Source organism: Heptranchias perlo, chromosome 25 (genome assembly GCF_035084215.1).
Source record: "Heptranchias perlo isolate sHepPer1 chromosome 25, sHepPer1.hap1, whole genome shotgun sequence".
NCBI lineage: Eukaryota > Metazoa > Chordata > Chondrichthyes > Hexanchiformes > Hexanchidae > Heptranchias > Heptranchias perlo.
This window is the reverse complement of record NC_090349.1, coordinates 29,723,615-29,739,202: the sequence shown is the minus strand read 5'-3', so window position 1 is coordinate 29,739,202 and position 15,588 is coordinate 29,723,615. Positions and strand designations below refer to the sequence as shown.

The 15,588-nt window shown below is 40.6% G+C and overlaps 1 protein-coding gene across 3 annotated transcripts in view; it reads left to right on the top strand.

The window, feature by feature from the left end:
* The first annotated feature begins 1,280 nt into the window (after positions 1 to 1,280).
* Positions 1,281 to 15,588, top strand: part of ap1b1 (adaptor related protein complex 1 subunit beta 1) — an 87,280-nt gene continuing 72,972 nt past the window's right edge. For all 3 annotated transcript variants that reach the window (XM_068005908.1, XM_068005907.1, XM_068005911.1), the window contains exons 1-2: positions 1,281 to 1,409; positions 7,386 to 7,443. In XM_068005908.1, the coding sequence (XP_067862009.1) occupies positions 7,407 to 7,443 (37 nt within the window). In that variant the 5' untranslated portion in view covers positions 1,281 to 1,409; positions 7,386 to 7,406. The remainder of the gene's footprint in view (positions 1,410 to 7,385; positions 7,444 to 15,588) is intronic.

The following is a 15,588-nucleotide window of genomic DNA, read 5'->3' as shown; positions in this document are numbered from 1 at the left end:
ACCTCAAAATCTTTCTCTTCGACTATGCCTTTGGACTCCTGTCCTAATTCTTTCTGTTCTTCTCTTTTTATATTGCTTTTCCATTTACAAATAATAGCACATAACTGCATGATTTATAAAAATAAGATGAATCTGGAAAACCAAAGCGAGTACAAGTGAAATTGCACCACAGTATTGTGTAACTAATCTTCTTGAGCACTCTATCAACTGGGTAGCAGTAACTTTTCCCTTCCACAAAAATATGTTTCTTCAATAAAAATACAATTTTATACTAAATAGGTCAGAAACTTTCTCTTCCTCAGTATATTTCTAGCATTAAATAGATCGTTATAGAAATATAATGTAAGGTTCCTCCATTGGCTATGTGGGAGAATACATTGCCTTGTGGAGTACTGAGTCATACAGACCAGGAAGGACTCAATTTTGATTCCTAAGTTTACCTACATTACAAGTGATTATACATCAAAAATACTTCATTGGCTGTGAAGTGTTTTGGGATGTCCTGAGGTCATGAAAGCTGCTTTATAAACACAAGCTCTTTCTTTCTTCGTTAGCTGAGCTCAGCTGTGGTGGTAGCATTGAGGCTGCTACAATTGGCCTTATATTTCCGTGCAAAAGGGAATAAAATCATTGAGGTTTCCAATTCCTGATTATCATCCTGCTGGATGTCAACAGAAGCGTATATTTTAAGAGAGGAAGGCATTGTGCTCAGCCGTGATGCTAGATTGCCCAATGCCACTCAAACACGGAGGAATAGCCACTTGGGTGAGATTGTGGAGAGCTGCTGAGGCCCCTGAAACTGTACTCTAGCATGAGTCATGGCCCTCGGAAGGGGAAAGAGAGCAAATTTGAAAGAACTCCTTAAAATTCTTGCAATCAACTGAAATGCATAACGTAAATTAAAATAATTTTGGTGTTGAAATCCTGTTTTTTCAGTTGTTGTAAGCATATGCCTACCAACTGGAGGAAAACATTTAAAAGAGCGTCGACTTCAGTCAATGCTGAGAAGGGCAATGCATAGCCAAATTGACCAGGTCTGCTTTTGGCCTCAGAAGCTTGGGTTGTCACAAATTTGATTTAATTTGTTCTGTTTTTTTTTTGTAAAAGCATGAGGGTAGTTATTCAGAAATGAGTGGCAACAGGTTTACTGCCCTCTATAATCTCTGCTAACCATTGACTCTTGGTGCATGCACCCTGCATTGCACCTTGTGGAGGGGACAAGGGCCAAGGACTGGTGGGCTGGCCGGAAGGTGACCTCGATTTACTTCCGGGTTCGCCAGTGACAGCGCAGCAGAGCTTAGCGACGGGCGGACATCTTGGAGCGAGTGGGGGAGAGGGAGTCGATCCGGCGCGGCCTCTGGACCAGCGATTCACCCGCTCCTGGACTCATTTAAACCGACTGAAGGGGGGTGAGTGGCCTCCGCCTTTATTTAAGGGTCTCTCGGACCGGCGTTAAAGTTTTTTCCCCCCCCCCTCCTCCTCTCTTAAGCGGAAGCGGCCGGAGCCGGAAGTTGGGATCAGATGATTGTTACCCGGCGGCGGGGAGGCCCGAGGTTTAGAGTCGCTGCACCGACCGACCGACCCACCGACCGAGGGGCTTCGCACCCACCGGGAGCTGCGACTCCCGAGCCGCTTCGTGCCGGGTACCGCGGGCCTGGTGCTCCCGGACGGACACTCCCCGCACGGACCCCCTCACCCCGGCCGAGGGGCGCTCAGTTTTGCCCGAGCAGGTGGAGAGACTCAGACCCGCCCCCCCCCCCCCCCTTTGCACCAGACAGAGTTGACAAGCCGTGCTCGTTTTAGTATAAAATGTAGCCTCTCTTTTCAAGTGTGTTACTCTAAAATTAAACGCAATTCCGTGCGTTTAAATGGTCATTGATCAGGACCCCCTCCCCCCCCCCCTCTCTCCTCCTCTGATAGATTATAAAGCTCACTCCTGAAAGCTCCCTGATTTTGATAACTAAAACCAGAGAGAGACCCGCTTTGAGGGGGGGGGGGAAAAAACTTGCATTTTTCTTGAAACGTCTGAAAGCTCTTCATACAACGAATGACTTTGAAGTACAGTCACTGTTATGAAGGCAAATATCGTCGAGTGTGTTCATGACTGAGTGACGGGTGGGGGTAACTGCTGATAGGCAAAGGTCCATTATCATTGACATTCAACTGATATTCAGGCAAAGAGAAAATGGAGTTATACACATACATGCGTGAGATGAGCTCCGTTTTCCTTGGCCAAATAGTGACCAGAAAATTCTGGTCTGCTACTTGACTCTTGGGTATTAGATTCAACTGGTATCTGTAGCGCAACAACACCCCTCCTCTCTTTTGTCTTTGAATTTGCTTTAATTGTTCTGCCTTTTAAAAAAAAACTCAATCTTTATTATAATAGTTTCAAAACATGCCCCAACTTTAAATGGTTGCTAATCTGTTATGCATTCTTGAGATCTCATCCTTGGTTAAAGCACTGAAATTGGCTGTGTCCCACTTTAATATCTTTAATCCCTCTTTTTGGTGAGTGAATGAAAAGTAAAAAATATTCATGCATTTTGTGCTTTGTGCCATACAAACAAATTGCACCACTATGGGGAAAGAGCAGGGGAGTGGGACTATTTGGGTAGCTGTTTCAAAGAGCTGGCACAGGCACAATGGACTGAGTGTCCCCCTTCTGTGCTGTATGATTCTATAGAAATGCAATGTTTAATTACATAGAATTTTACAACACTGAAACAGGCCATTTGGCCCAACAGGTCTACGCTGGGGTCTGTGATGGTGTCTATGCTCCATGTGAGCCTCCTCCTACCTTACTTCATCTTACCCTATCAACATATTCTTCTATCCCTTTCTCCCTCATGTACTTATCTAGCTTCCTCTTAAATGCATTTATGCTATTCACTTCAACCATTCCATGTGATAGTGTTCCACATTCTCACCACTCTGAGTAAAGAAGCTTCTCCTGAATTCCTTATTGGATTTATTAGTATCTTATATTTATGGCTCCTAGTTTTGGACTTCCCCATATGCCTACCCTAGTGAACCCTTTCATAATTTTATAGACCTCTATTAGGTCACCTCTCAGTATTCTCTTTTCTAGAGAAAAGAGCACCAGCCTGTTGAGTCTTTCCTGATAGTTGTACCCTCTTAGTTCTGGTAACATCCTTGTAAATCTTTTTTGCACTTACTCCAGTGCTCCTTTTTGTAAAATGGAGACCAGAACTATGCACAGCACTCTTGAAGTGTGCTCTGACCAAGGTTCTATATAGGTCTAACATAACTTCTGGTTTTCAATTCTGTTCTTCTAAAAATAGACTCAATTGCTTTGTTTGCCCTTTCAATGGCTTTGATAACCTGCGTTGCTACTTTTAATTTGTGAATCTGTACTCTAGATCCCTTGCCTCTACTGCATTTAGACTCTTTTCCAAGGAGCAGGTGATATTGTACTTCCGATTTCCGAGTCCAAATAGTTTGTGTAAATGGTGAACAACAGTGGTACTAGCACCTATCCCGTTGGAACACCTTCCATCAGTCTGAGTAACTACCTTTAACCCCTACTTTCTGTTTTATAGCTAGTTTGCTGTCCATTCTGTTACTTGTCCCCTGACTCCACATGCCCTGACCCTAGTCATGAGTCTACTCTGCGGTGCCTTATTAAAGGCCTTTTGAAAGTCCATGTATATTACACCCATTGCATTACCCTTGTCTATTCTTTCTGTTAATTCAAAAAATTCAATAAGGTTGGTTAAGCATGATGGTCCCTTTTGAAATCCATGCTGACTATTCATTATTATATTTTCGGTTTCTAGATGGTTTTTCTATTACATCTTTGAGTAAAGATTCCAATATCTTTCCTACCATCAACATTAAGCTAACTGGTCTATAGTTCCCTGGATTTGTTCTATCTCCCTTTTTGAATATAGAGATAATGTTGGCTGTCTACCAGTCCTCTGGCACTATTCCCTGTTATGTTGAATTTTTAAATTTATGTATTTATATTACTGGTACCTCTGCTATCTCTTCCTTAGCTTCTTTGAGTATGCGTGGATGCAATCTATCCAGACCCAGGATTTTAATCTTCTCCCGCCTATCTAAAATATCTTAATATCCTTTTTGATCATCTCTTCTAATGCCATATCCACCTTGTTAGCCTCCGTGGTAAAAACTGAGGCAAAGTAACTATTCAATATTTCTACCATTTCACTGACGTTACCTGTGAGTTTATCTTGTGCATCCCTTTGTAGCCCTATCTCTATCTTAATTTTCCTTTTGTTATTAATGTGTCCGTAGAATACTTTACTTCTTGGATAATTTCATTTCGTAATTCCTCTTTGCCTTCCTTATTTTTTTGACTTCCTTCATTTTCTCTTTTGTCATCCTCCTTTATTGACTATGTGCATTTCCTTTAATTTCAATTTCATCCTTATCCCTTTATTCATCTATGGTGTCTCATTATTGGCTAGTTTATTCTTGTTTTTTTTAGCAGAATATACTACTCCTGAACTCTCTTGATCACCTTTTTAAAAATATCCCACTGCTCTTCTATCTCTGTCAATTTTTTTTCCCAGTTTAACTTCTCTGGTTCCATCATTGTCATCTCATAATTAGTTTTTTTTCCACTTTATTGCTTTGGTCTTGTCTAGTCTTATATTTCTCTCAATCATTATCTTAAACCTTATTATTTTCTGCTCATTATTGCCTAGATGCTCCCCTATGCTTACTTCTCTTATCTGCTCTAGTTCATTTCCCATTACTAGATCCAGCAGTGATTCCTCACTCGGGTTTCTTGTGTACTGGGTAAGAAAGGAGTCTTGTACACACTGTGAAAACTCCACTCCCTTTTTCCCTTTCACTACCTCTTCTTGACAGTTTATTTGGGGGTAGTTGAAATCTCCCATGATTATTCTTTTTTGTTTACTCATTTCATAGATTTGCCTACATATTTCTCCCTCCACTTCCCTTCCACTATTGGGTGGTCTGCAGTATGCCCCTACTAGCGTGATCGATCCCTCCTTCTCCTTTATCTCAGTCCACGTGGATTCTGTTTCTATCTTAATGTTAGTTATGTTCTTTTTTTCTACTGTCATTGTTATCTCTAATTAGTACAACTACCCCATCTCCCCATCTTCCTTCCATATCCTTTCTAAATACGTTATATCCTGCAATATTTAACTGCCAATCCTGTTCTTTATGCAGCCATTTTTCAGTTATCCCAACTACATTTGGCTCTTCTCGACGAATTATTGCTTCCAGTTCCCCCATTTTGTTTCAGATGCTGTGTACATTACTATACATGGAATTTAATTTTTATTTATTAATCTTGCCTCTTTTTAAGTTATTTTATACTTGTGTTCTATAAATTTATCTATTTCCTGACTATTTATGCTACTCTTATTCCTTTCCTTGGCCTGACCTTTACTCTCATCTCCTATTTCTTTTATCTTCAGGCTACTATTACGACTACCAGATCCACCCTCCACTCCTGTCTTATTAGCTCAAAGTCTTATCTACATCCCTATTTATCCTTTCCGCTAGTACCTTGGTGCCATTCTGATTCAGGTGCAGCCTAGCCCAGCAGTACAGCTCCTTCCTGTCCCAGTACTGGTGCCAGTGTCCCATGAAATGAACCCCTTCCTTCCCATACCACTCTTTCAGCCACGCATGCACCTTTCTGATCTGTCTATTCCCATGCCAATTAGCACGTGGCTTGGGTAGTAATCCTGAAATTACCATCTGTGAGGTCCTTTTTTTTAAATTTAGTTCCTAACTCCTCATAATCCCACAGCAGGGCCTGCTCCCTGTTCTTTCCTATGTCATTGGTTCCAATATGGACCATGACAACTGGATCTTCCCCCTCACTCTTACTGTATTACATTAAAAGTCAGTGCTGCTTTATGAATATTGATGTCTACAAGCAAATTAAACAAAACGCATTGTGTAGATTTTTAATGTTCAAAATTAAGTTACTGGATCAAGGAATAAAGCATTTCAATTATGCCAGCCTTGGTCCAAACATGGACAAAAGAGCTGAATTCCAGAGGTGAGGTGAGAGTGACTGCCCTTGACATCAAGGCAGCATTTGACCGAGTGTGGCACCAAGGAGCCCTAGTAAAATTGAAGTCAATGGGAATCGGGGGAAAACTCTCCAGTGGCTGGAGTCATACCTAGCACAAAGGAAGATGGTAGTGGTTGTTGGAGGCCAATCATCTCAGCCCCAGGATATTGCTGCAGGAGTTCCTCAAGGCAGTGTCCTAAGCCCAACCATCTTCAGCTGCTTCATCAATGACCTCCCCTCCATCATAAGGTCAGAAATGGGGATGTTCGCTGATGATTGCACAGTGTTCAGTTCCATTTGCAACCCCTCAGATAATGAAGCAGTCCATGCCCGCATGCAGCAAGACCTGGACAACATCCAGGCTTGGGCTGATAAGTGGCAAGTAACATTCGTGCCAGGCAATGACCATCTCCAACAAGAGAGAGTCTAACCACCTCCCCATGACATTCAACGGCATTACCATCGCCGAATCCCCCACCAACAACATCCTGGGGGTCACCATTGACCAGAAATTTAACTGGACAAGCCACAAGACTGGCTACAAGAGCAGGTCAGAGGCTGGGTATTCTGCGGCGAGTGACTCACCTCCTTACTCCCCAAAGCCTTTCCACCATCTGCAAGCCACAAGTCAGGAGTGTGATGGAATACTCTCCACTTGCCTGGATGAGTGCAGCTCCAACAACACTCAAGAAGCTCGACACCATCCAGGACAAAGCAACCCGCTTGATTGGCACCCCATCCACCACCCTAAACATTCATTCCCTTCACCACTGGCGCACTGTTGCTGCAGTGTGTGCCATCCACAGGATGCACTGCAGCAATTCGCCAGGGCTTCTTCGACAGCACCTCCCAAAGCCGTGACCTCTACCACCTAGAAGGACAAGGGCAGCAGGCACATAAGAACAACACCACCTGCACGTTCCCCTCCAAGTCACACACCATCCTGACTTGGAAATATATCGCCGTTCCTTCATAGTCGCTGGGTCAAAATCCTAGAACTCCCTTTCTAACAGAACCGTGGGAGAACCTTCACCACTTGGACTGCAGCAGTTCAAGGAGGTGGCTCACCACCACCTTCTCGAGGGCAATTAGGGATGGGCAATAAATGTTGGCTTTGCCAGCGACGCCCGCATCCCATGAATGAATTTAAAAAAAATTTGATGCATATTTTTTGATGAAATTGCTGTAAACTGCTAAAAGGATGTACATTTGCAGGATTAGTTTTGGTATGGGGGCATTATACGTCAAAACTGATTAATCAGTAACTTTGTTTTTCCTGTTTGGAATGTCTGTGTTGCTGGTTCAGCAGAAAAATCAACGACTTTTTTTTTCTTTTTAGGAAACCTGTCCCAGGATCACCATGACGGATTCTAAGTACTTTACTACAACTAAGAAAGGTAGCAACTTTTTAAAATTGTAACAACTATAAAATAGTTAAAGTATTATGAATCACAAGTAAACTAACACAGCTTTGCAACTTGTTTAATACTTAAGAAATACTTTTTTTAAAAAAAAGTGGTGTTGGTTTAACACGGGTTGATGAGTCAATCGCAGTAGTATGTTACCCTGGTGTACCCACACTTCATTCAGAATATTCAGATTCCAGTTGGTCCCTTTCCTCATTGCAAGAAAAAAAACCCAGATGAGCAGTGTTTCTCTCATTAAGTACAAGTATTTTTACACTTGAAAAGGGGGAAAAAAACTTCATGACAGAATGTGTATGTATTGGAAGTTTTAGGAGTTGGCTCCATCTTGTGCCAACACAGTTCCTGGCATGGTAAAATCCCTGCTACATGCACACCTGGTGGTTCAATCTTAGGAACATAGGAACATTCAGCCCCTTGAGCCTGTTCTGTCATTTGATTAGATCATGGCTGATCTATATCTCAATTCCATTATTAGGGATGGGCAATAAATACTGGCCTTGCCAGTGATGCCCACATTCCATGAATGAATTTTTTAAAAATTACCTGCCTTTGCTAGATTCCTTGATACCCCTACTCAACAAAAATCTATCGATCTCAGTCTTAAAATTCATTTGACCTGGCATCCACAGCCTTTTGGGGGAGAGTGTTCCAGATTTCCACTACCGTTTGTATGCCATTGTGCTTCCTGATTTCACTCCTAAATGGCCCAGCTCTAATTTTAAGATTTTAAATTTTAATTTTAAATTTCAACCTTCTGAACTCAAGGGGGTACAAACCAAGCTTTTGCATATTATCTAGTTCAAGTATTGATGCAAAGGTGACTTTAGTTTTTTGAATTGCTGTATATCCCCAGATGTTACTGGCATGGTAGAATTATTTTGGAAACACCTAGGTGTTTTGGGTATGCTTTAAATAGATAGGTATAAGGTTCCGAATTAAGGCCAATAGAACTGGTTGGCCGAGATTACATTAAAATTATACTTACTGTTCATGCGTGTTTGCAGGTACTTTGTAAAATGTTTATCTGTCTAAACTGTAACATTAAAATAAGTGTTGAGCATCACATTTGCCATCTTTGTAAGAAAATGTGTACTTTTTAAAGAAAGGAAATGCTCAGTTACCTGTATATAGAAATGTCATCTTTTCTTTGAGGGTGTGACAAAGGAGCTTGATGGGTGTAAGGCAGTGGATGTGGTGTACTTAGATTTCAGTAAGGCTTTTGATACAGTTCCTCTGGAAAGGCTGGTAGATGATAAAGCTAATGAAGGTGGCAGACTCCAAAGCCGAACAGGATAAGCTACAGGAGGATTTGAATATATATGGGAATTGGCAAGATGGGTGGCAGATTAAATTCAATGCAGAGGAATGCAAAATCCATGAAGTGGCTATTACTTAAATGAAAAGAAAATAATGTACATGGAAAATGAGCGAGATCTGGGGTCCTGATTGACAGTAAATTCAACCTATCAACAATGCTTTGTGGCGATGAGTAAAGCAAATCAGATGTTGGGATATATTAAAAGGTCGATATTGATCCAAAATAGTGAGGTAATCGTTGGTACTTAGAATACTCTGTACAGTTCTGGTTGCCACAGTACAAATAGGATATTACAGCCGATTGAGGGGATGGATGGATTGGATTATGAGGAGCGATTATGTAAATTGAGCACGTTCTCACTGGAAAAGAGAAGGTTGAGAGGTGATATGATTGCTGCTTTTAGGATTCTAAAGGGACTAGATATTGCAGACCATGACAAGCTGTTTCACCTTGTCCAGAACAGTAGAACCAGATGACACAACCTGCTCTTGAAGGGGAGTAAATTCAAAACTAATCTGTGGAAACATTGTTTCAGTGAGCAAGTGGTAAATCTATTAAACAGGCTCCCAAGGTAGACAGTGGAAGCAGATAGTATTAATTCAAATACAAATTAGATAGATTTCTTTCAAAAAATAACATTGTGGATACAGTATATGTCATTTGAGATATGACATATGGTAAGCGTAGCTTTCTTGGGAGGAATAGCTTTCCAGTGCTGGTGGGTTTTCCTCTCCTCGTGTCTCAGTCTGTTGTAGACTAATTATTAGTGATTGATTGCCATGATTAGTCAACAACTTCATTATTGTTGTATCATGCCACTATCAGGATGGTAGAAGGTGAACTAGATGGACCTTGTTCTTTTTTTGTCTAGCAATTCCTTTGTTACAATGTGTCAAAAACCTAATTTTGGGATGTTACTAAACTTGATTCCCCCTCTCCTTCCTTTCAAGAATATGAACTGAGTTAGGTCATTCAGTAAACATTTTACATTGGAGCACTAACTTGCCCTCTCAGTTTAATAGTTTTATTGGATTTTCAGTAAACTTGAGATTTTCCTCTGAGAAATTTTAATTCTTTTCAGTTAGTCAAATCCATAGAGACTTGACCTTGATATAGAAGTTCATTGTTTTTTAACCACACTTACAAGTGACTTTCACCTGATCTTGAATTTGTTGTTTAACATACGCAGTATAGTTTACATTTTTTTTGAGTAAGCGTAGTATCTGCAATTTGAAATTAAATACACATGCTAGGTGAGACCCATACAGAATTCAGCTGCAGCTCAATTGCTTTTTGACATTTTATGAATAAGATGTTTTATTTATTTATTCATTGATTTTAATGTGCATGCTGCATGCAAAAGTGATTTGGAAATTTTTGGATCTTATTAATCAGAACAGTGGTTGGGATTTTGAAATGCATTTTTAAGAGTGGTTTTACATTGATTTCTAGATGAGACTGCTCCATAAAGGGAGCATAAGCTGGCGCTGAGTATGTTATCATAGGACAGTGTTCCAATATTTTAAAAGTGGAGATCTGACACTTAACTGTGACAATTTGAGGCGTGGAACAGTTAGGCAGTGTAAAATTCTGTACGTGGCTGTGGTAGTACAAAATTGCTGTCACAGGTCAGTTGTTGCACTGAAAGATAGATTTTCTGCCCAATCCACACTGACAACTGAAATCAGTCATCCATATGATGTGAATCTGGTGTTGCATCCAAGGAGGATTTTTGGAATTGTATTTATTTTTACAGTTACCTGTTTATGTAAATCTAGCTTTGAGGCTCATGTTCATGTCGACATTAGTTTACGTAACAGCATTCCTGGTGGAGCTTTATTTCCGTTTGTAGCTTAACAGTGTTCTGCATACAAAATACACTATGCCAAAACTGAAAGGAAGGGATCTTTGTCTCGATCACTTTTTAAAGTAACTATTTACCTTTTTTGTATATAAAAACATCACAAGGCAACAATAGTTTAGGAAAAAGGGATAATGTGCACAGTGACAAAGGTTAAAAGAGAACTCTGCTATAGATATATAAAAAAAACAGAAGAAACTAAAATAGTCATTCTTATTCAATGAAAGTGGAGGGAAATATTTTATGTTGCGAAGTTGTGCAAGGTGCAGCACCATATAATGAAGATCTTTTGCTTGTTCACAAATGGGTCTGTATTTCCTGAAACTTTATAATGCACAAGCTGGAGGGGGAGCATGAAGGTCTCAGTCATTTTCCAAAGCATGGCCACCCGCCCTTAACCTACAGGCACTGCAATTTTCCACTAGAGTGTAGGAATACACAGCCTAATTGTGAGCAATGAGAACCTCTGCAATCTGCCCATTGAAGGGACCAAGAAAACCTTCAGTGGAAAATTGAGTAAGCATTGTATTTGGACCTGAATGTCTCTAATCTCTCATTCACCCAAAAATTCAGTCCTAATAGTTCTTATGAGTCAGAATACTTCCAACAGCCCCTCTAGCTCTTGTGATGTTTGGCAATGTAAGATCTGTTCAGTTGTCCTCTTGCAAGTGATTGCAAATGTCACTTTTGAATGTAAAAACAGGTTTTAATTTAAAGCCATGCCTTAATTTATCAGTTGACATATTAAAATGAGATGGAAACACTCCACCTAGGGATGGTCTTTGAAAATGTAGGGTTTCAAATAATGTGCTGTATTGAGTTATTACTGTAAATCTTCATGTCAAGAAAACTTGTAAAATGAAAGAAATTCCTCTATTCTGACACACAAATTGTGGAGTTTAATGTTAATTCTTGTGTCTTGCGACTATGCATTTACATAGCATCTTTCACGTCCTCAGGACATTCCAAAGTGCTTTAAAGCCAATTAAGTACTTTTTTGAAGTGTAGTCACTGTTGTAAAGTAGGAAGTGCGGCAGCCAATTAGTGCACAGCAAGCTCCCACAAACAGCAATGAGATAATGACCAGATAATCTTTTTTTAATGATGATGGATGAGATATAAATCATACTACAAGGAAAAATCCAGCCAAAGGGTTCACACAATTCCGCGATGTTCCCTGCTCTTTGAAATAGTACCATGGGATCTTTTACATACACCTGAGAGGGTGGACGGGGCCTCAGCTTAACGTCATTTCTGAAAGACAGTGCAACACGCCCTTAGTATTGCACTGGAGTGTCAGCCTAGCTTTTATGCTCAAATTTCTGGAGTGGGACTTGAACGCACAACCTTCTGACTTATGACATATGATGTATAAATAACATGACATATAAATAATAAAATGTATTTTTAATGGATTGACATTGTCTTTCTCCACCTCCTTTATCCAGCAGTATTGCTAGAACAGATGTATCTAAAGTTTCAAACAGGCTGCTGTGACAGCATTGGATTTTCAGTGTATGGTCAATAGAGATAAGGTTACTGCATGCCAGTTCCTCTTGTTTGTGCCACATTTTACATTGTAAGTGTTCTAATCAAGTAAACTTGCTAAGATAACTAAAAGGTTAAGTGCCTGCCCCCTGATATTTTGGTGTGTTTATTTAAAATATTTCCATAGAAACTTTTATTTGTACTCCATTACAATGAGCAGAATTTGATGAAAGTGTTTTGAATAAGTAGTTTTGACATGAGCTCCAATGCAGTGGCAATTTTTCCTAATGTACTTAAAATGAACGTCCTCACCATAATTAGTTGTGTAGGATATTAAAGAGCACAGAAATGAGTTTACAATGTGAAACTTGAACTGAACTTTTAACACTGTAATTAGATTGTTGGATTTAACTATAGTGTACTCAATGCTGTTATGTTTGCAAATTCCAGTTCTGTTATTGCATTTTTCCCCCAAGTGTGAGATTTGTCTACTGTAAGTTGGTTACAAGGTTGTAGTGACATTGATGCCTTCTCCAGCGCACGTCCTTTAGCTATATTTGTATTTATCTAAAGGCACTGGTATGTTCAAGGCCTGTAATGTTTGTATTGCAGTAGATGTCAACTCATCCATGCACAGTCAGCCAAGGACACACAGGTTTCTGACATTCGTGTTATGAATATCTGAGTGGGACAAATCAAAAGATATGCCCTGGTCGCAAACTTGTGCTATGATTCTGATGAAAACTTCGGCCATAGCATTAAGATTTTGTAAACTTTCTTTTGGTCCATTCAAAGATCATATTGGAATTGAATCACTTCTGGGTTCACTCCAGGACAAGCCTCATTGTGTAAGGGGATAAAGACGTGCTGGTAGCCTTAGACACCTTGTTCCAAAATTAAGAAGAAAGGACAGTGGGGTGGGGAAGATGGAAAAATTGTTCCTGCAAATATTTGTAGAGCAGTCAACCTGTCAATCCTATGCTTTAACATACAAATTTCATTTGGGGCTTTGAATGTGAAAATCGCAAAACCTAATACCAGCACAAGAAAAGTCATTCCGTTAAGAATTGTGCTGCAATTTCCTCCAGTTAAATTTGGAATGACTGAAGCCATTGTCTTCGGCCCTCGACACTGATTCTATCTCCCTCCTTGGCCATTGTCTTAGGTTGAAGCAGACTGTTCGCAATCTTGGTGTCATATTTGATTCCGAGCTGATCTTTGGACTCCATATACTCTCCATTACAAAGACTGCCTACTTTCACCTCCATAACATCTTATGCCTCCACCCCTGCCTCAGCCCATCTTCTGTTGAAACTCTCATCCTCGCCTTTTTCACTTCCAGACTCAACTATTCCAATGCTCTTCTGGCGGCCTCCCATTCTTCACCCTCTGTAAACTTCAGCTGATCCAAAACTCTGCTACTCGTATCTTATCCTGCACCAAGTCCAGCTCACCCTGTTCTTGTTGACCGACATTGGCTCCTGGTCCCCCAACACCTCAAGGTTAAAATTCTCAACCTAGTGTTTAAATCTTTTCATCACCTTCCTCCTCCATATCTCTGTAACCTCCTCTGACCCTACAACCCCCCCCCAATCTGAAGTTTGTTCCTCTGAATACCCTTTTGTAACCTTCACACCATCATTGGCAGCCGTGCCTTCAGCCGTCTAAGCCCCACTGTCTGGAATTCCCACCTGAAATATCTCTTCCTTCAAGGTCCTTCTTAAAGCCCACCTATTTTACCAAGCTTTTGGTCACTCCTCCTAATATCTCCTCCTTTGTCTTGGTTCCATTTTTTGGTCATGCCTCAGTGAAGCGCCTTGGGCATTTTTCTGCATTAAAGATGCTTATATAAATGTAAGTTGTTGTTGTATGGTCAATTGGTTGAGAGTAATGAGAAAAAGAAGAGATACTTACCAGTGGCCCCTTGGCATTAAAGCAAAAATATTAAGCTGTATATGTAGAATGGCTTTAGTCAGCTGTATCATTTAATTGGTTTGGATGTGCATACAGCAACTGAGCCTGTACTGCTACTCTGACAGGAATTCATCATTAATATTACACATCAGTTGCAACTAAATTTTTGGCCTTTACAGATAGGGCAAGTTTGGGTAATTCCTGTAGGATTAGGAAATACTTGGCTGCTTTAAGAGATAACCATGGAGTCAAGGAACCTGCAATATTTATTCAAAATGTGGCAAAACAAGCCCCCTGCCCCTATTGAAAGTACACCTGCTATAATTGCTCTGTAATGTCATATTTGGAGATTTTTCTTTTCCTGTGTACATCAGACTGATTTTTCTCTCGCAGTTTGTTTTGATTTTTTTCTTTAAAAATGAAGGACCTAGTCCTCATTATTGAACATTTAAATAAACTGCAGTGCTGCCTCGTGTATCTTGTTCAACAAGCAGATCTACAAGGTTGCTAACAGTTTCTGGGTTAATTAGAAGGCAACTCTCTGATAATTGCAAAATTGGAGATATTATTACATAAATGGGTGTCCAGGTTTAGCTGGGATGATCTGCTCCTGCTGCATAAGAAAGTTGAAGTTTTCATCTATTCTAGTGGCCTAGTTCTTGCAGCTCTGGGATTCCAGTGATTCATAGAATCATAGAAAATTTACAACACGCAAGGCAGCCATTCGGCCCATCGTGTCCGCGCCGGCCGAAAATGAGCCACCCAGCCTAATCCCACTTTCCAGCACTTGGTCCATAGCTTTGTAGGTTGTGGCATATCCAGATACTTTTTAAATGAGTTGAGAGTTTCTGCCTGTACCACCCTTTCAGGCAGTGAGGACCAGACCCTTACCTACCCTCTGGGTGAAAAAATTTTTCCTCAGCTCCCCTCTAATCCTTCTACCAATTACTTTAAATCTATGCCCCCTGGTTATTGACCGCTCTGCTAAGGGAAATGGGTCCTTCCTACCCACTCTATCTAGGCCCCTCATAATTTTGTACACCTCAATTAAGTCACCCGTCAGCCTCCTCTGTTCTAAAGAGAACAACCCCAGCCTATCCAATCTTTCCTCATAGCTAAAATTCTCCAGTCCTGGCAACATTCTTGTAAATCTCCTCTGTACCTTCTCTAGTACAGTTACATCCTTCCTGTAATGTGGTGACTAGAACTGTACTCAAGCTGTGGCCTAACCAATGTTTTATACAGTTCCAGCATAACCTCCCTGCTCTCTTATTCTATGCCTCGGCTAATAAAGGAAAATATTCCATATGCCTTTTTAACCACCTTATCTACCTGGCCTGCTGTCTTCAGGGATGTGTGGACATGCACTCCAAGGACCCTCACTTCCTCTATACCTCTCAGTATCCTCCCATTTATGTGTACTCTCTTGCCTTGTTTGCTCTCCCCAAATGCATTACCTCACATTTTTCTGCCCACCTGACCAGTCCATTGATATCTTCCTGCAGTCGTCAGCTTTCCTCCTCACTTTCAACTA